The 19699-nt window shown below is 60.3% G+C and overlaps 1 protein-coding gene across 1 annotated transcript; it reads right to left on the bottom strand.

Annotated features, from left to right (window-relative positions):
• Window positions 1-757: 757 nt before the first annotated feature.
• ADAMTS8 (ADAM metallopeptidase with thrombospondin type 1 motif 8) lies at window positions 758-19262 on the bottom strand (the record flags this gene model as incomplete). Its single annotated transcript, XM_067310182.1, has 9 exons — window positions 758-4945; window positions 7158-7333; window positions 7438-7610; window positions 7901-8084; window positions 8928-9226; window positions 9404-9571; window positions 10138-10270; window positions 10714-10953; window positions 18681-19262. Coding segments are annotated over 9 exons (2688 nt in total), but the record flags the coding sequence as incomplete, so codon positions are not given.
• Window positions 19263-19699: the final 437 nt, after the last annotated feature.

The following is a 19699-nucleotide window of genomic DNA, read 5'->3' as shown; positions in this document are numbered from 1 at the left end:
TAGCACCGTGACACATCCCGCGCTGCTGGGCTAACCCTTTCCCGTGTCCTCGGAGGGGCCCAAAAATAGGCCGGCAGGGACACCTCTGCCCTCCTGCCGCTGCGTCCATTTTCCGCCCGTTGCACGTGCTAGTTTTATTCTATCTTCCCCAAAGGGCACGTGAACCACCCCACAGGCTGGGGGCACGCGGGTGGGAATAGAAGAAGAGGCAAGACAGAAAAGAGGCGAAAGTCCCCTCATTTGACTTGTGGCCGTGTCTTCGGCGAGGACGTTTGGCGACAGCCCAAGCTGCAGCAGCAGCTGCTACTTCTGCAGCCTGGTAGCATCTTCTCCGGAGCCTGTTGCTGCTTAAGGAGGCTTGGACATGACCATGGACAGGTTCGAGATGGGGCTCTGCTATTCAAATGCACGCTTTGCAGGAGGCAAAGGGATGGATTATCCGGTTGCGGCTGGAGGTGTCCTAATTACCTTGTAATGAGGAGCCAGGTCCCGGTAACAGGGCACCGGCAGCCGCAGAGCTACCATGGGAAAAGCCGCTCTGCTTTGCGGCATGCTGCCCTGCCGGGCCGGGCTGCACCAGGTGCTGAGCTATCGTCGCGAAAATCACCTCGGGAGAAAAAGGGAAACTCCAAAACAGAAAAAAATAAAAAAATAAAAAATAAAATAAAATAAAATAAAATAAAAGGGAGGCTCCAAAATATTGTTCTTGGGAGGGAAATGGAGAAAAGTGCAAATAGAAACAAATACAAAAAACGGGTAATAGGCAGGAAGTCCTTTATTGAAGAGGTAAAGGCAGAGTCACAAACAGACTATCTGTTTTCAAAGTCAAAAACAAAACGCCAAAATACAAAGAAAAGGATAAAATAGGAAAACCATGGGGTTTTTTTTTCTTCCCTTAAAATGCATGTCCAAAGCTTAGTTCTGCCGGATTTGTTATGCTTACAAAGCCTGATTGGAAATCGCACCCTGGTTCGCGCACACCAGAGAGGAGGGAGATACCAGGCGCGTAACCGAGTGGTTAAAAGATGAGCAAAACTTCCCCTCTCCGACACCGCTGCAGGTTTAGGAGGGGGGATGTGGGGTGGGAGCAGCATGTTAAAACACAGTCTTTTTTTTTCCTCCTTTCCAGACAGCTACTGTACAAAACAAAACAGAAATTTATAATAAATACCTAACACAAGAGGCTCAGTACATTGCTACAATCCTTCACTGAAGGGAAACATATATATACATATATATATCCTAATATATAACCTCTTTGACTTACACCAGCGTAACGGCTACATGTTCCTAAGGGAAGGCTGGGTCGGGAATCCCAAAAACCCGTCGCCCCGAGAGCACCGCGCAGCTCAGCCGGGCGCCGCCGGGCCCCTTGGGGCAGCGCTGCCCCCTTTCCCCCAGCCCCGTGCCTCCACCAGCGGGAAAAGCTCCCCGGGGCCACGGGAAAAAGAAACTACGCCGAGTCGGATTTGCCTGCAGGCAGGGAGGTTTTGCATGTAGGAAGCTCTGGCTTAAGCGACTGCGAATATAAAACGCTGGAAGCGGCCCCTGGCTTGCACGATGCCTGCGCGGGCCTGATAAATGCGTCCGTTTTCCTTGGCACCGTCTCAGGGATGTCTCGAGCTGAAATTTCTGACCCATCCTAAATGGGGGCTAGTTACAAGGCCGGAGAGGAAACACATGCTTGCCTCCGAGTTAAAAACCTCTCCGACTCAAAGGGGAAAAGAAAATAACACAGCGAGGCTGCATGACTTTAGCATGCAGCTATTTGTGAGAGCGGGAGGGTTTAAATTCCTGGAGATTAATTAGCAGACACAGAACATCGCCTGAAGGTAGGTCTGAACCCAAGCCCAAACGACGCTGGATCCAAACTCTGCAGCTGGCCTTTATTTTTTATTTTTTTTAGAAGAGCCAAGGCCAAATCCTGTAGCCTGAGCCCTCCGGATCAGGAAAAGACTTAACCCCCAAGTAGGAATAAATCCCCCTTGGTTTCGATAGGGATTACCCACTGCCGATACAGGCTGAACATCTCGGGTTTAGCTCGACTCTCAGGCAAAAAAGAAAAGAGAAAAAGGATGTTGCGGGCAGCAAAGAAATAGGGGGATGCCGCTGGGGACCTTCTCGGGGCGCAGACTTTGGGAGGGCGCCGGCGGTTTGGAGCTGGGTGGCTGCCGGAGCCGCCGTGCCAAGCTCCGGCCCCAGCAGGAGCAGCTGCTGGGAGCTGCACGAGCCGCGCTCTGCTCCCGAGGATGAGGAGAAGGGCAAGTTTTCCAGGAGCCACGACTTCCGAGGTGCGGCTTGAGAGCCATCCCCGACAAAACATTTGCAAATTCCATCCCCGCTCCCAAGACGCGGGCGGCTGCCAGCACACGCACAGCGAGAGGGGATTGCTCCGAAGGGGGGAAATTCAGCGACTAGGCAGCCATCTGCGCCGGGGCCAGACAGCGTCTGGGCTGGGAAGAGGAGCCTGGCTGTTCCCTGCTGGGAAGGAAGAGCTCCAGCCCCGCGAGCCGTCCTTTTAGACCTTCCAGCCCAGGATTGCTCAAGCAGGGCTGGAGCCAAAGCCCAGATCCGAGCACCTTCACGTATGCCGAGCGCTGGAAGCCAGACCGAAGCGAAGGCACCCGGCCACGTCGCGGGCCGAGGAGAGGCTGCCTCGGCATCTGCAAGTTCTGGGGATGGTGAGAGATTTCGTATCATCGTAGATGATAAATCCGGCAGGAACCACTATGATCATCTAGCCTGACTTCCTGCCTAACGCGGGCCAGGAGCCGGCCCTTCAAGCCAAATTAGCAAATTATCTCAAAAACTAAAACCACAGCTGATAAAATAAATACGCGGTGGACTGGAAGCCAAGGAGGACAGCTACGGGAAAGGAAATGCTCGCGCGCCCAAGTGTCCACCCCAGGGGTACAACTTCTCCAAGGCCACAAGCATTTCAGAGTCAAAGCACTGCAGAAGCTCGAATTAATCCCCATGGCAGCCCTGCAAACCAGACGGGGTATAACTAGCCTTGGCTTTATAGCTGGGGAAACTGAGGCAAGGGGCGTAAGCATTCCTGGTGGGGTTGCAACTTGAGAAATAACTGATTCGCAGTGCCACGCTCCGACCCTCCGTCTTAGGAGAGGGTTTCTTCATTTTCCTCGGTGGCCGTGAAGGAGAAGGGGAGCCGGGAAGACGGGCAGGGCTGCAGGTGTACACGCCAGGCTGGTGCCAACTTCCTGGACTGACCTGAGTTTCCAATGAACCTGCTTGGCGCAGTGAAAATAGGGACCGTCCTAAACAGCTCCCTGGATTTCAGCATCTGGGGATGTTTGGAGTCAGCGATTTGTAGCATCGTAGACTATAAATCCGGCAGGAACCACTAAGGTCATCTAGCCCGACTTTCTGCCAGGAGCTGGCCCTCGGCTCATTCCTGCCGCGAGCCAAATTAGCAAGTTATCTCGGAAACTAAAACCACAGCTGATAAAACCCGCCTCGCACTCAAAGACACCCACACTGCTGTGCAGAGGGGACCGCAAGCTGATCCAAGTTCCCCGGGTTTCGCAGAGAGATCCAAATTTTATCATGTCCTGAATCGGATCCCCCAACCCGGACCTCCTCGACCTGCAGCTGGGACGGAGGGATGGGAAAGCTAGCTCCACATTTTGTGGCAAAAGCCACCTCCCCGTTAACAAACCCCACTGAACCGGACACGTTTAGTCTCCGTCCAAGACACAGCTCCTACCGAACCAAGCGGCAAGTCCGCCCCAAAAACGGCTGCAGGATTGGGCCTGGGTCCAGCGCTGGAGATCGATGACACCTCAACTCACATCCTTTGACCGCATTGAACTTCTGAAGGAGGCAAGCCGCGCACCGGGGCTGGGCAGCCTCCCGGCGAGCCCGCCGCTGAAACAGCCTCTAGATATGCTTCTTTTTCCCCTTAAATTAAGATTTGCCTTTTATCAGCCAGTCGGAAAGAAAGAAAGGACGAGAAAGAAAGTGCTTCCTCCCCACTTGGACGCTGTTACTCCCCGCTCTGAGGTAGATGTCTATCGGGTGGGGAGGAACCACTGGAGAGCGGTTGATCTTTCACGTCCGTTCGTCTTTCAAGCAGGTCGGCGGCCGGGCGGCCTGCTCAGGTCCGTTAGCGCACGTTCGCTGTCACACCTACGTCCCGAGCGAGTCGCTGCCTGCGTCACGTGTCTCCGTCGTGGCCGTCCCCGCCGTGGCTCAGCACTCTTGCAGCACGCAGGCTGCGGTGGCCGGTGGCGGCGCCGGGTGGCCGCACTTCTCCGGGGCTACGATCTTCCCCGCGTAGTCGATGCAGGAGGCATCGCGCGTCCGCACGCCCTCGCCGCAGGTTTGGGAGCACAGGGACCACGGGCCCAGGCGCCACAGCGGGCAGGGGAAGTCTCCGCAGGCCTTGATGTCCTCGGGCTTCAGGGCTCTGTCGCAGGTGGACGAGGCTTGGCCTTCGACGTCCCGGCAGTCCACCGTCCGTCTCTGCCAGCCGGAGCCACACGTCTTGGAGCACTCGGACCAGTCGCCCAGGACCCACTGCGAGGTCAGCATTGGCCGGATGACGTTGGCTGACTTCTTCTCTTTGCCCTTCTGCTTGCTGAAGGGGACGTCCTTGGGGATGAAGAAGGTGTACTTGACTTTCGGTGGGAAGACCTCGCTGGCGATGGTCAGCAGCTGGACCGTGAGGGGTTCAGGGAGCTGCCGGAAGCTCTGGAGCCTCTCCAGAGTTGTCATGGAGCCGCTGTATTTCAGGATGGTTCCCTTTATGAGGATGTCCTGCTCCATGGCCGAGATGGCAAAGTCTCCGTTCAGCAGGTACCTGCCCTCCAGAGTCCTCAGAGCCAGGTAATTCCCATCGTGACGGACCCCACGGTGGCTGCGCTGCTTGATGTCGATGTTGGTTGCTCCAGCAGGGATCGTGACGATGTCATTGTAGCCGTATCTGCATGGGGCAGAGAGACATGGTTGTTTCCCTCAACTTACTAAGAAGAAACCCATGCACGGGACAACACGTTGCCTGGGGCAAAGGGGATCGTGGCTCTGAAGCCATCTCTGTGGATCCTAGAGCGTTCCAGAGCTGGAAATAGTGCAGCTGTGTTAAACTGGGAGACTTTGCTGACTTACATACAGAAAGGAGCACTGCAATCAAACCAACAGCCCCACAGTTACCACCATCAGTAGGAAATTCCAGCTACTCTTATGCTGCCCTTACCCCTTTTCTTTTGAAAAGGCTGAAGTGCTTTGTACTAAAAAGCCTAGTTCTGCCCACCGACTTTGCCACTGACGATGCTGAAGGTTCAAACAGCTAGATGGGATGGAGTCAGGGGACAGCTGGCATCGTAGGCCAGGAGGAAAAGTGCATTGGCCGGATGTTGCTGCTAAAAACAGATCAGTGGTGAAAGAGTTAACAGACCCGACATCTGCTCTGCCAGCTGGGTGTTAACTCAAGAACTAAGGCAGCAAGAGCGTCGAGGCAGAGGCGGGCGTCTCTGCACCGGTCAGCCCGGGCTCCTCTTCGGCAGGCTTTCATAGCCCCGTAATGATGCCGAAGAGCTGCTGCGGGAGGGTGCAGAGCGCAGTTCCCGTGCCGGAGGAGGGTCCCTCTGCAGAGTCCCTAACGGCCCCGTGCCGGAGCGCGCGGCCCCCGGGACGGCAGCTCAATCAGAGCCGGGGTCGGCGAGGTGCTCGCCTCGGGGGCTGCGTCTTTGTGCCCTGCGCAGCGTGGGCCGCCTCGTCGGCCCCGGACATCTAGTAATAATTACTCCAAACTATGCTACAGCACCACCCTGGCATCCTGCACCCTCGCGTGAATCAGGACCTGCGGCCGGCCGGAGCGTTTTGCATGCGTTTCCAAGGTCGGTGCTGTGGTTGGTAATTACGTTTAGAATATTTTGGAACAAAGCCTTAGGGTCAAACTCTGCTCTCAGTCGCCCTGGCCTCCCTAACCCTGATCTTAATGGGATCTCTTCTTGGCTGTAGTTACCACGTTAATCTCTCTTTAGTCAACCACAAACAATTCATAGGAGAATGGAAGCTCCATTCATCTGGCTCCCTGGAAGGAAACCATTTAGGAAATCTAATTTGACTGCGTGAGTCACCTCGCCACATGGAATTGGATGTGTCGGGCTTTTGTTACTATCTTCTCAACAAAAGCCTCCGCGGGACGCTTTAACTTCAGCTCTTTGACAAAGCAACAGAGATCCGCAGCGAGGGAAGCGGCTGCCTCTAAGCCCGTGTCCCTGGGCTGCGGCGCACCCCCGAGCTCGGGGCCAGGGAGAACTTATTGCACGATTTACATCCCACGGCAGCCCTTGAATATATGTCAAACGGGCTCAGCGCGCTGGGGAGAAATTCGTGTTGTAAACTCCTCAGGGCGGCAGCTTTATTTGCAACCAGCAGCACCCTGAGCACGCAGCTGGTGTCAGCACCAGCTATTATTTTAGGAGGAAAGCTCTGCTTGGGTTACATAACGCTGCCCAGAAATAAACTCCGCGTAAGCCCTGTGGAGCGTGGGGAGGCGACGAGGCCGTCGCGAGGCCGCCTGGCTGAGCGCGGAGCGTGTTTGCACGGCCGTGAAGCCGGGTGGGCTGCACGGCGGGCAGCAGCGCCCTGCTGGAATCAGGCTCCGTAGATGTCAACCATCCAATCCACCCTTCCGCATCCCTACGTCTTCAGGAGCTCCTGCTAGAAGGTTTGTCCTGCCGAGCGACCGCTGCTCCAGCCAGGGAAGCGCACCAAATCCGCAGGGGCGCCCTGATGGAAAGCAGTGCCAGGGAAGGTCCGGGGCTGCCGAGGAGCCGTGCACGGACTCTAGCAGCCAGATGTGCAAACGCTGTCCCTGCTCTTTGATAAGCCCGGACTTGACCGTGTTTCCTCAGCAGCGAGCGTAGGAAACGCTTACGCAGAAGCCAGGCTTTTGTGAACATCTGTCCGGCATTCCTGGGCTGGCTGCAAGGGACCGAGTGAGCAAATGCTCCTCGCCAGATGTTGCTGGGTCAGGATCTCCGGGTAGTTAAAGCAGCTTTTCCGAACACATCCTCAAGAGGAACAAATTCGTCTCTTTGCTTCCTTCCTACAGCCTGATGCCGTCTCCCTCTCTCTCTGCACTGCCCCTCCGCCCCATCTCTGCGGACCTGCTCCCCCCGGGGCCTTACTTGGATCGGTTGAGCGAGCCGGATATTTTCCTGCAAGTGGAGCCGTTGCCGCCGCACACCCCGCACTTGTCCAGCTTCTTGGAGGACCCAACGACATGATCGCAACCAGCCTTGATGCACTGGCCGTGGACGCAGATGGAGAGGGTCTCCGGTCCGCACAGGGTCCCGTCGATCACCTGAGAAAGGGCACAGGAGGAGAAGCAATCGCGGTACGGCTCTGCGTGGGCATTTTAACCCGATGAGGAAGGACATTAGTAGCTATCATCATGGGATGTCTTACTTTGGCCTCAAAGACTTTAAATTCGCTCCGGCCTCTGGCTCGGCAGAAGAGCTTGCACCGATCTCGGGGCGACACTCCGGCGTACTTGGGAACCCATTCGAGGCGATTGCCATCCAGGTCCGTGAAGTTGTAGCTGTTGTACTTCTCACACTGCTGCTCCCGAAAGCTCTTGCCTGAAAGGAAGGGCAAAATAGGACGCGACGGGTCCCCGAAGGGCTGGGCCGGAGGAGCCGTAGGGATCGCTGCCGTTGCCTCCGCGCGCTCAGAGGCGCGGGAGTGAGCCAAGGGCAGCGAGAGCGCCCGGGCGGCAGCCGCGCGACGGGCACGCTCGGTGCACGTCCGAGGCGATCGCAACCCCCATTGCCAAAACAGCTCCCCGCGGGAGAGCAGAGCGATCTCCAGCGACCGGTTTGGGAGAAACAGGGGGGTTGGGGGGGGTTGCACCCTGCGAGGCACGGCTTACCGTCCGGGGGACACTCCTCGGTGCGGCACGACTGGTACTTGGCGCGCTGGCCCTCGCAGTAGCGGCCGCCGTGTCGGGGCTTGGGGCTGTCGCAGTGGCGGTAGGAGAACTGCACGCCGCCGCCGCACGTCCGCGAACAGGCGCCCCAGGGGCTCCAGGGGCCCCAGGCTCCGTCCACCGCCGGCTGCAAGAGGCCACCGGGCGCTGGCAGAGGCGGCGCCGAGCCTGCCCGCTCCCCGCCGCCCGAACGCCGTGGGCAAACGGAGCAGCCCTAAAATCCCCCCCCTCTCCCCCCGCCCCCAGCTCCCCAACTGTGGCCCTGATCCAGCAAAGCACTTAAGCACATACTTCACTTCGAGCACTATTCGCTGCCGTGAGTCCGATCATGTGTTTGAAATTAAGCTTGGGTTTAAGTGCTTTGCCGACTGACTCAGAAATCGCCGTTCGCTTCCCCAGCAGGGAGAAGCGCAGTGATTTAACGGCAGAGCCACCTCGGCTTGGCTCGGACCAGCCTGAGCCTCGACACAACTCATGCCACGGTTGATCTCCGAGTTGGGCTCGGCCGGCACGGGACGGTAATAAAGATTAGCGAAAGGCACAGCGCTATCGAGGAGATATCCAGAAACCGGCTGGGCACCTTCAAAGACCACGTGTCCTCCTGGCCGCGGGGCGAGGTGGACGGGGGCGCTGGGGACAGCTCGCCCGGAGCCGGGGCGCCCGATCCTAAGAAACGCAAGTGCCTGGGTTTGCCAGCCCGGGAGCGCGGCCCCATGAGACCAGGGATCACGCTGGCAAACTGGGTGGCCGGACTGGGTGGCACGGTCACGGATTGAGTATTTTCCTTGGGAAAAGGGTGCAAATGGTGAACAGTTGGATTCACCCTCTTCGGACGCAGCCCACGAGCCAAGGTGGGCTCACGTCCGAGAGCAAAGCGGGAGTTGGGACTTCTGCTCGTGTGCCCGCAATTTACAGTTTGCCCTTGGCCAATAGCCCGGTTCCCAGCCTCAGTTTCCCCCTCCCGCATCACCTGGGGCTGCAGGGCGCCCGGCGGCAGGCAGCCGCCGTCCCAGCACAGCCCGCCGCCCTTGCAGGGGGTGCCGTCCGCCCAGGGCAGGCTGCCGTTCTTGGTGTGGCACAGCGGCTCCCCGGCGCCCGTCCGGCACCACAGCTGCGCGCAGACGTCCTCCTCGGTGGTGTTGGGGCAGTGCTGGAAGTCCTTGCCGAAAATCTGCTGGCACTGCCGGTCCAGGCTGTACAGGGGCCCCCGGCCGGGCAGCTCGGCGGGCAGGGCCAGGGCTTGGGCCGGGGCATCGAGCAAGCAGTCCCCTGAGCCGGGGGCGGAAAATGCAAGAATTAGGCTGGAAACGTGTCGGGGCCGGACACCGGGGCACGGGTTATCCCGAGCAGGGGAATGCAAACCCCCCGAGCTGCTCCAGGGCTTGCCAAGAGCCTAAGCAATTAAAGCAAAGGCTGGCGCTGTGACGGCGCGGAGCCGAGCCTTACCGTGCCCTCCGTCCAGGAATTCGGTGAGGTACATGGCGCTGCAGGGCGACCACGGCTGCGTCTTGTTCAGCTGGACGAAGAGCGGTGCCATCATGTGGTGCTTGCCGAGGGGCCCGAAGAGCCGCTCGCAGGTCTTGGAGTCGTCGTGGGGCATGCTGAGGACGTGCCCTGGGTGGGGAGAGGGCGTCAGCGAGCCGGGCGCCTCGTTCTCCTCGTTTTCCGGCTTCGGAAAACACCCCCCATCCCCGCTGGGAACCAAACCTAGCTCTTTGGGCGATATGACTGAGGAGAACGTGCCAAGAGATGGAGGCACCCGGCCGGTGGCTCAGCTTTGATACCCAGCTCGGACCTGGCGCTTTCCCCCGGCCCCTGCTCTGCTGCACGTTGTGCTGGGGGTCTCTATAATTTATCGGGCATTTCCCCCTGCTGCAAACACTAGTCGTTTTGACAAATCAGAAGCAGTAAGAAAAAAGGTGCTTGCTCACCATACCTCAATAGTACAGCCCGCTACGTGGACAAGCCAGCCCTAACCAGGGACCAGGTCACTATGAGCAGCAAAAAAGGGGCGAGATGTTCCTGGTCCCATGCCTTAGCTCATCATAGTTTAGGGGCATCAGACAAATGCGCCGATTTATCCTAATTGAGGCACTTCTAAGCTCATCGCCCTTGCCTGCATCAACCAGCTTGCAGGGGGGGGGCCCCCCTGGGGCCACCGCGGCCTTCGCGGGCGTTACCCAGCTCGTGAGCCAGCGTGTAGGCTGCCTGCAGGCCCTCGTCCTCGATCACCGAGCAGCTCTTGTTCCGGTCGCACATGGTGCCGATGTCCGCCACCCCCAGCGTGTCGCAGCTCTGGTGCCCGCAGAAGTCCTGTTTGGAAGCAGTGCCAAAGGGGGCTGAGCGGGGCGGGCGGGGGGGACACGGCGCCCCGGGGGGCCTCCCATTTCCGAGCTTTCCCCCGCTTTCTGGCCTGTCTGAGGCTCACTGCCGTGGTTCGTCCCGGTCTCACCCCCCTCCCCGTCTTTAACGATGCTCTTGCCAGGCAGCCGGTGACGGACCAGACAGAAAATGTCTCACGGGGCAGAAGGACGTTGGAGCCTCGCCAGGTCACACGCTCGCCGAGCTCCTCCGTGCAAATCACTGCCTCCCTCTGCGCCCCGGCGATACCTCCCCCCTCTGCCTACGCCAGCTGCGAGCACCGTCCTCCACCGAACGAGCCGCGGCAATCCCTCCTCTTCCTCCAGTAGGGACGAAGAGCAGGCAGGGGACAGCCCTGACGCGTCTCTCCCCCCCCGCCGCCCGCCCCTTCGGACCTGTCTCGTCAGCAGGATGGCGGTGTCGTAATGCTCGGGGTGCCGGTCGCTCGGCGGGTTGAACCGCTGCTGCCAGTTGCAGAAGTTGCGCAGGGTGAGGCCGCCGTTGTCGGACACCTCGGGCCCCGCCGCCTCGTCGTCCACGATCAGCACCTTCACCACCACCAGGTTGACGGCGTTCTTCAGGCTGGGGTGCTTGTAGATGCGGGCCGCCATGGCCATCAGCGTCAGGACGTGATTCTGGAAGGAGAGAGGAAGGGATGGGCAACGCGGGAGCCACGCCGGGGTCTCCGGAGGACCTCGGGGAGCCGGGCACAGCAGAGTCACTGGTGGCTCTTTGCTGGGAAAGAAGAAACCAAACCTCTTCCACAAAGCCCACCACCCTTCAACAGGCTGGATTACAGAGGAGATCCCCACGCCGCGGCCGTGCCCTTGTCCGCTTGCAGCCACCTTTGCTCCTCTGCCTCCAGCTGCAGCGAACCCTTCGCACCCAGACGCCCTTCGGGAAAACCTCGCGTGTCCTCACGCGTGTTCCTGCATGTTCCTGGAGCATTAACCCTCCCTCCGTCCCCCCGGGGCAGACAACCTCGTGCACCTCGCTCCTGACCGCCGCTGATGCAAATTCGCCCTCCCATAGCTGCCGCATTCCTGCCGGGGCCGATCGGCAGGGTTTGAACCCAATGTCCTCGGCGACAAAACGCGGCCAAAGGGCTTTTATGACTAGCAGGTGGCTCCGTTTCGCACGGTAAAGTGACCTTGGCGGGGTGCACGGGGCCGATCGCTGCACGAACACCCAGGGCCAGATTCAACTACAGCAGATCCACGTGGATCACCGGCCACCCGTAAAGCAAGGCCACTTTTTGCCGGCTGGGGACCTGTCCTTAGCGACCCCGGTTTGCATCTGGCCAGGCATCCCCCGGCCGTGGCGCGCAGCTGCAAATACTCCTCTTTGCAGGCGCTCTGCTCTCCTCTCCTCCGCGGCGGCCGGGCGTCCGAGGAGGCTGGCGCAGCGCGGGGAAGGGCCGCGTCGCCGCCGGCGAGCTCGCGGAGGTGCCGTTCCCCACCGCGGAATGGGGTTTGCTCCTGCGCCGCCGGGCCACGCTGCCAAGCCTTCGCCCGGCAGCGTCCTCCGCTCCGGCGACTGGGAGGACCGGGGATTACTTAATATGTCAGACGCTCCGGCGATGTTTAGGCTGATGTAAACATCTTATCGGAGCATCGAAATTCCTTTTCGGCTTGGCCCCCGTTCACGCGCTCGGCGTCACGGGAAAGAAATGCAGTTATTACCCGAGCGCGCCAGCACCGGGGAGGGGAAAGCGGCTTCTCCCGTCCCAGACAAGCTGCACTTTGCGGTCTCGCTCGAGTGGCCTTAGCGCCATCATCGAATTAAACGGGAAGGAGGCGACGCCAGGCCGAGGCGCCGGATGCCGCCCTCTCGGCTCCGCCTGAACTTCCCGGGGCTGCTCCGGGTTTGAGCGAGACTAATGACCACGACCGGGCTGGCGCAGCGATTTGCACGGAGGACGCCGAAACACCGTTTGCTTAGAAAACGCGGATAAATCGGTGCCTTGCATCCCGTCCTCCAAAAGCTACGGGGGATTTGCTGCGCCCGAGCAAAGAGCCACACGCAGGAGGGGAGCGGGGCCGGCGGCTGCGAACCCAAAGCCGAAACCTGCCTGGGAGGTGACGGATGAAGAGCCATGGACCATAACGTCCCCGAAGGAGGTTCCCTCGGGAAGCTGGTGGGGGAAAAGCGCCACTTTGCATCGCGGGAACGGAGCCGGCAAGCGCAGTGCCTCCTTGGAAACACGAGCCGGGCCGCGGGGGCCAGCACCAACCGCGGCGTTTCCGCACGGCACGCCGGGTTATTGGAGTTATTCTGCCACATCCCCCTGGGAGCGCTCGGACCCTGCTGCAAAGGCCCTGCGACGCCGAACCTCAGGGGGGGCCGGCCCAGCGGCGGGAACGGAGGCACTCGGAGAACATCCTTATTCCTTCCCCGGAGCTGCAAAGCGCCAAGAGAACTGGGAAGCCGAGACGGAAAGCGAACCGAACAAACCCAGCTATTTAGTGCAGACGAAAAGGTCGAATTCACTTGTTCCACCATCTGGTGGACATTTATACCCGTCCTTGCACCACGCGGGGGCTTGCTCCGTTTCGGATGGCTCGGCTGCCTCGTCGCGGGAGCCTGGCGGCTCCGGGGGGAGACGCGATCCACCTGCACCACACTGGCTTGGCCAAGGGTTGGGAGCCGGGTCCTGCGGCATCCCCCGGGCTCCGGAGAGGCCGGCCATGCTCTGCTAGCCCTTGACTGAACGGGGATGAGTTAAACCCTGCTCGTCTCCTGCCCTTCCCTTCCCAAGGAGGCTCCGGCATGAGGAGATGTCCAGCGGGAACGTGGCTTCTCCTGGCGTGGAGTTTCCCGGGGTTTCCCTTCCTGGTGGTCCAGGCCAGGGAGCTCCCGGCAGTGACCCTCCCTCCCAGCCTGCCCCAAGCCCGCAGCGCTGTCCTGATGCCCCACGCACGTCCTTCTCCCTAAAAGCCACAAAGTCAAAGTTAACCTCGTCCAAGACATTGCTGGCTCTGCAGCAGCCTCCAAGGTTTCCTTATCCATAACCGCACAACTATTACGGGATAAAGGATGCCTTTTGCCCCAATACAGCTGTCTTTATAGCAGCTCTGACATCTCATTGTACAAACCTAAACTGCTCTCCTACCACGGCATCACAGGTCCTTACCAAGTCCTTGGGAGATCCCCAAGTGAGGCGTGCCACAAATACACAGGTATCACCAGCGTTGCTCCTATTCCTGTGCTTGGGGAGGATGAAGAAGCCCCGCTTAGGTGATCTACAAAGCAAACGGACTCTGCGAGGAGAAAACTCTTTCTCCAGGCCTGCTCTGGGGCTCGTTCCTGGGGGAGACAACACAGCCTCTAACCACGCAGCGGCCTGATGCTCACGAGACCGCCAGTAGCAAACAGCACACGTGGTGAAGAGGGTTAGGAAGGGGCAGGGAGGGGAAATCGGAGCACAGAGAACTAAAGCGATTGCTTTGAACTCGACAGTGTTGAAGGACTTCACTTTCTGATAAAGATTCTTGCAAAATCTCTACTTACATTCTTCTTCATGGGAACCACTTGGAAGCTGAATGGTGCAGAGAGCCCCAAACCGTTGTTTGTTTCTTTCTTTTTTGCAATGAGAGAGAAATTGCACCGACAGACACTAACTATTACTGTGGTATGCACACAATGATCTAATATCGTCGGGCTGGTGCTCAGGATCCACCCACGGCAGAAGGGTGGCAGGGAGCTGCGTAGCACCCGGGACCCGGAGCGACCGGCTCTCCCCTGCACGCGCTCCCTGAGCGCGCAGAGGGGCTGCGGGAAAACGCACGCCGAGATTAATGACTGGGGGGCCGCTTTGCTCGACCGGACCTAGGACTGCAGGTTTGCTAGCTGGGCTTGTTTGTGGTATATATATATATATATTTTTTTTATATTATTTTTTTCCTTTCTCCCAAGAAGCCAGCATTTCTGCAGGGGGAAAACAAGCGCTGAGATTTCTGGAGCACAAACAGATGGGAGGAAGAAAACACGGGGTCACATGTGAGGGCTGCCCAACCTTAAAAACAATTGGTAAAGAAAAAAAAAACCCACAACACGTCTTGGCCTGCCTCGCTCTTCCCCAAAGCGATTCCTGGGTGCCGGCCCCCGGCCGCTGCACCCGCCCCGCGCAGCCTCCTCCAACCTGTTGCACCGAAGCGGGCGCAGGCTGGTGCTCCGGTCGCTGAAGTCTCCAAGAGCAAAGACGGCCACGCAGACGAAGGCGAGCAATGCCGGCGGACGGCAGCGCAGGTGCCCCTCGCTGTGCCGAGCGCCCTGCTTATCCCGCCCCGGGATAAGCTGGCTGGAGAGGCACCGGATTGCAACAGCGCTCACGAGACCTCATAAATCTCCCTGGAAAAGCCGCAGCAGCCAGGGGAGGAATCCCAGCTTAACGGGACCGAGCTGGGATTGCTGCGGTCTTCAGGCATCTCCTTCAAGTGCCAGGCCTGCAGTCCGGGATTACCCATTCCCCGTTCGCATGAGCGAGGGGAAAGGAAAGGAAGGGCGGGATCCTAGCCATCGTCTTTGCGGAGGAAGGCTTGGAAGCTTATTTATCAAAAGACTAGAGAAATCCCTAATGAAAGGCTACCGCAGGAATCCGGTCCTGCCGCCAGCTGGCGGAGGATGCCGTGGCCAGTTGTCATACCTGCCCATCGCTTGAGGTGGCTTGTTGAATATACCCGAAGCATTTCGGGGGACGTCTTCGAATGCAGCTTGGATTGCAGGCGCTCAGCCCAAATGCACATGCTTCGGCACATCAGAAGAATTAACGTTGCCTCCTGCCTCGCTTTTCCGCACTCAAGAAACCCGCTCGGTCACGTTAGGGATGCTCGCCCTCCTTTCTAAGGCATTTTGGGTCCTTTGCAGGAAAAACGCAAGGGATAACTCTTGCGTATCCATCTCGGGGCTTCGCACCCACTGCTATACACGGAGGCACTTTGTAATCACTGCCGAGTCCTTGGCGACCTGCTGGGTGCGCACAGGTATTACCGCTCAACGCGGCCCTGCTAACGCCCCCAAGCGCCGTCTCCTGAAATCAGCCCCGAAGAATGACGAAACCCCCCCAGAATTTCAGGCCTGGCTCTACTCTGCCTTCCCTCACCAACTCAATAATTCCTCCTCGTTTACATGAGTGTTAATGGAAGTAGAATTAAGCTCTGTTACCTTAATTAGGTTAACAGCTGAGCTGTAATGGCTCAGTCCATGGCCTGGATCGATTAAAAATAAATCACTGATAGAATTTCCCTAATAACAGCATGAAACTGGTTATAATTTGCGATGCTCAAATGCATCGGATGGTGATTATCTTTTGCTTGATCTGTTACAGCTTATGCAAGAAAATAACTTGGACAACAAACAGTGCCTGTGGCCTTCAATAAATATTTGGTAATTAGAGCGTGGTTACAGGAAGAGAAGTCACTATATAAATACGGTTTCTTCTGACTCAACGTTTCTGCTCCCTGTGCATCTCTCCCAGTCAGATGTGCAGATCTCACCAACATAAGCAAGCCGTCACGGTTTTGCAGCCCACCAAGCTTAACTACCGTGGGGAAAGCGAGAAGACTATTATTTGGTCTCCGGAGCTACCTGCAACTGCGATTCTGCCCGCATTTTTGCTGCTGAGGATAAAAGATGCAGAAATAGAGCATCTTTTTACTGCTGGGCTTGGAAAAAAACCACCCCCAAGTTAGAGAAGTTGCCATGAGAGCTGGTTGAGATTTTCCCCCAAGCACTTAAATATGCCATCGCACTGTTCACCCAGAGAGCTCTTATGCTCCTTGCCATCAAGAAATACCCTGAGAGGTGACACACGAGTATTTCTCTTTGGGACCGAGAGAAGATGTCGGTAAGAGGGGAAATGAGTGCAGGAGACTGGAAACTCTCTGAAAATGAATGGGGAAGCCCCCTGCTATCTGGTGCACGGCTTTCCTAGGAGCCTGCTTGTCCCAGGGGTTTTCCTAGTCTCCGCGCCGAGGTCCTGTACCTCCACCACACTGGTCACAGGGGGAGAGCTGGTCTCCTCCAGCGCCGGCGCAGCTCCCCTCGGCTGTTTCCCCCTCCAAGAAGCCGGATGGGGCCCCCAGGGCAAGGGCAAAGCAGGCAAAAGCGGCGAGTCTGCTCTGCCGAAACGTAGCCCCCGGTTTGAGCCGACCGCTGCGTGCTGAGCTCTGCCTTCCTCTGTAAGCGCCTCTCCAACTACCCCATACCCCCGGCGGCACCGGAGCAGTGCCACCAGCCCTGGCAAGCGGGGAACGGTGCGGGATTAGGCTGAGAAGCGTCCCCGCCGGGCAGGCATGCAGCACCTCCTTCCCGGTGCCTCGGTTTCCCTAGCTGCAAAGTCAGGGATGCTGCCGCTGCTCTGCACTGCAAACCGCCAGGAGGCAAAAAGCGCTTACCCAAAAGGAGGGATTAGCCCCGTCGTTATTTCACTAGCGCTTCTGCGGGGTTTCCGGGGGGGGGGAAATAATCACAAATAATCGGGTGCCTGGGAAGAAGCCGGCTCAACAGCCCCAGGGGCGGACGTGCTCGGCGGGAGCCCTCCCGGAGCGGGTGGGCGAGAGCGGGGCCAGGCTCTCGGTCCCGGAGCCTCCCCGAAGCCCGGCCACCAGCAGGGTCCCAGCGGCAGGGGGCTAGGCGAGAAGGGGGAGCATTTCTGGAGGCGGAGGCAGGGGACGGGGCTGCCAGCGGGCAGCGTTGCGCACCTCCGCTCGCTGCGCGGCTGCTGGCAGGTGGCTACGGACGGGATGGGACGGGACAGGACAGCGCGTTGCTCAGCCCCTGCTTCTCCTCGCTAGCTGGCTGGGCCTCCCACCCGGAAGGGAGTGAAGCCCGGCACCGGGCTCTCCCCCTGCAGCCGTCCAGATGTTAACCCTCTCTGCATCTGGAGGACGCGGGACACCGCGGTCCTCCCCAACACCGGCTCTCTGGGCTGGACACCAGGTCTGCAGAGGGTCCCCAGACACTGACTGCAGCCACGGGGCAACCTCCCGGCTCTGCCGTGGCAAGAAAGGGGGGGGACACTGCCAGGGTGCCCGTCCCCAGCGCCCCCCAGCCCTCTCGCTCGGCCCGAGGCGCTCCCCGTGCCCTCCTCGGCAGGCTCCCCGGGGTGTCTGTGTCGCCGGGGTGCAGCCCGGCTCCAGGGCGAGAGGAGGCAACCCCGTACCGGCTCCGCTGCATCCCCAAGGCCTGCGCGAAGCCCTGGGGGTGCCGGGGGGGGGGGGCCGGGAGCCCTGCCCCCCCGCTGCACCGCACACCTCGGTGCCTTCGTGGCAGCAGCCCCCCACCGAGCCGGCGCTGCCGCCCCCGGGCAAGGCACGAGGTGGGGATGGATGGCACCAGGGCCGGGATGGGCAGAGGGCACCGGACACGGCAGGGACCCTGGGAACGGCAGGAGCCGAGGTGCCGGCGTGCAGAGGCGCGGGCGGGCTGGGGGCACAGAGCTGGGCTGGGGAGGGGAAATGGGGAGACTGGGGGGCAAATAGAGAAAATGGGGGGGAGTGGACAGATGGGGGAAACGGAGAGGATGGAGAAAGAGGGAATGGGGGCCATGGAGAAAGGAGGGAACAGAGAAAGAGGGAATGGGGGATGGAGGGGATGGGGGCACAGAGAAGAGAGTGATGGAGGAGCAGAGGGCATGGGGGTCATGAAGAAGTGAGGGATGGAGAAACGGAGGGCATGAGGGCATGGAGAAGCGAGAGAACGGAAAAGCGGAGGGGACAGGGGGCACAGAGAAGTGAGGGAATGGAGAAGCAGAGGGGATGGAGAAAAGTGGGAACAGAGGAACAGAGGGTATGGGGGTCATGGAGAAGCGAGGGACAGAGAAATGGAGGGCATGAGGGCACGAAGAAGTGAGGAATGGAGAAATGGAGGGCATGGAGAAGTGAGGGAACGGACAAGTGGATGGAGCGGGGGCACAGAGAAGCGAGGGAATGGAGCAGCAGAGGGGATGGAGAAAAGTGGGAACGGAGGAGCAGAGGGCATGGGGGTCACAGAGAAGCGAAGGATGGAGAAATGGAGGGCATGAGGACATAGAGAAGCGAAGGAACAGAGAAGCAGAGGGCATGGAGAGAGCGGAGAAGCAAGGGAACGGAGCAGCAGAGGGGACAGAGTGGCACAGAGAAGCGAGGGAGCGGAGCAGCGGCGGGGACAGAGGGAGCAGAGCAGCAGAGAAGCGAGGGAGCGGAGCAGCAGAGGGGAAGGAGGGAGCGGAGCAGCAGAGGGGACGGGGGGAGCGGAGCAGCGAGGGAGCGGAGCAGCGGCAGGGACGGGGGGAGCGGCGGGGCGGCGGCAGGGACGGGGGGCGCGGAGCAGCGGCGGGGACGGGGGACGGGGGGGGCGGCGCGGCCGGGGGGCAGCCCCTTACCTCCACGTCCTCCCCGTAGAAGCGCACCATGGAGGCGTCGGCCACCAGCAGCGTCTCCACGTAGCGCGCCGCGGACACGAAGCGCCGGGCGCGGCGGGGCGCGGCGGGCGGCGGCGGCTCCCCGGGGCCGGGGCCGGGGCCGGGGCCCGACGGCGGCGGCGGCGGCGGGGCGGCGCGGCGCTGGAGGCGGTGCGGGCGGCGCCAGGGCGGGCCGGGCGCGGGGGGCCCCAGCGGCTGCAGCGCGTAGGCCTGGCCGTCGAGGAGGAAGGAGCCGCGCAGGCCGCCGCCGCCGCAGAGGCTGAGGGCGGCCGGGGCGTCGGGCCGCGCCTCGACGGCGCCCGCGTAGAAGCCGCAGGCGCGGCGCGGCGGGCGCGGGCGGCCCCCCAGGCGCTGGAGGCGGAGGCGGGGGGCCAGGAAGGCGGCGTCGGGCCGCAGGCGCAGCACGAAGGCGCGGCCGAAGGCGGCGAGCCGCAGCGCCAGCTGCCCCGGGGGCGCGGGCAGGCGGGCGGGCAGCACCGGCTGCGCCTCCCGCGGCGGCGCCGGCAGCGCCCAGGCGTGGCACAGCAGCAGCAGGTGGAGCGGCGCCCGCCGCCCCGGCAGCGGCAGCGGCAGCGGCATCGCGCCGCCGGCCCCCGCCTCCTGCCTGCCTGCCTGCCTGCCTGCCTGCCCTCGGCCTCCGCCTCCTCCTCCTCGGCCCCGGCCGGGGCGCTGCGCACGGAGCGGCGGCCCCCGAGCCCTGGAGGAGCCGGCGCCGGCTGCGGAGCCCTCAGTATTTATACTTTCTCCCCCGGCTTTGACATAAGAGGTTTATTTTTGATCTCTCACTGGTCCCCACTCCCCTCCCCTGCCAGCCAGAGGCTGGGGGAGGAGGAGAAGTGAAAGAGAGAGAGAGAGAAAAAAAAAAAGAAAAAAAAAGGAGAGAGAGAGAAGAAGAAGAAAAAAAAAAACACTTTTGGATGGGCTTTGAGGCCAATCAGGAGCCGGGAGCCCCGCCTGCCTCCAAGTGTCAACTCCAGCCT

Source organism: Apteryx mantelli, chromosome 23, assembly GCF_036417845.1.
Source record: "Apteryx mantelli isolate bAptMan1 chromosome 23, bAptMan1.hap1, whole genome shotgun sequence".
NCBI classification, from domain to species: domain Eukaryota; kingdom Metazoa; phylum Chordata; class Aves; order Apterygiformes; family Apterygidae; genus Apteryx; species Apteryx mantelli.
The sequence above is the reverse complement of the archived record's forward strand: the minus strand, read 5'-3'. Positions and strand labels throughout refer to the sequence as shown.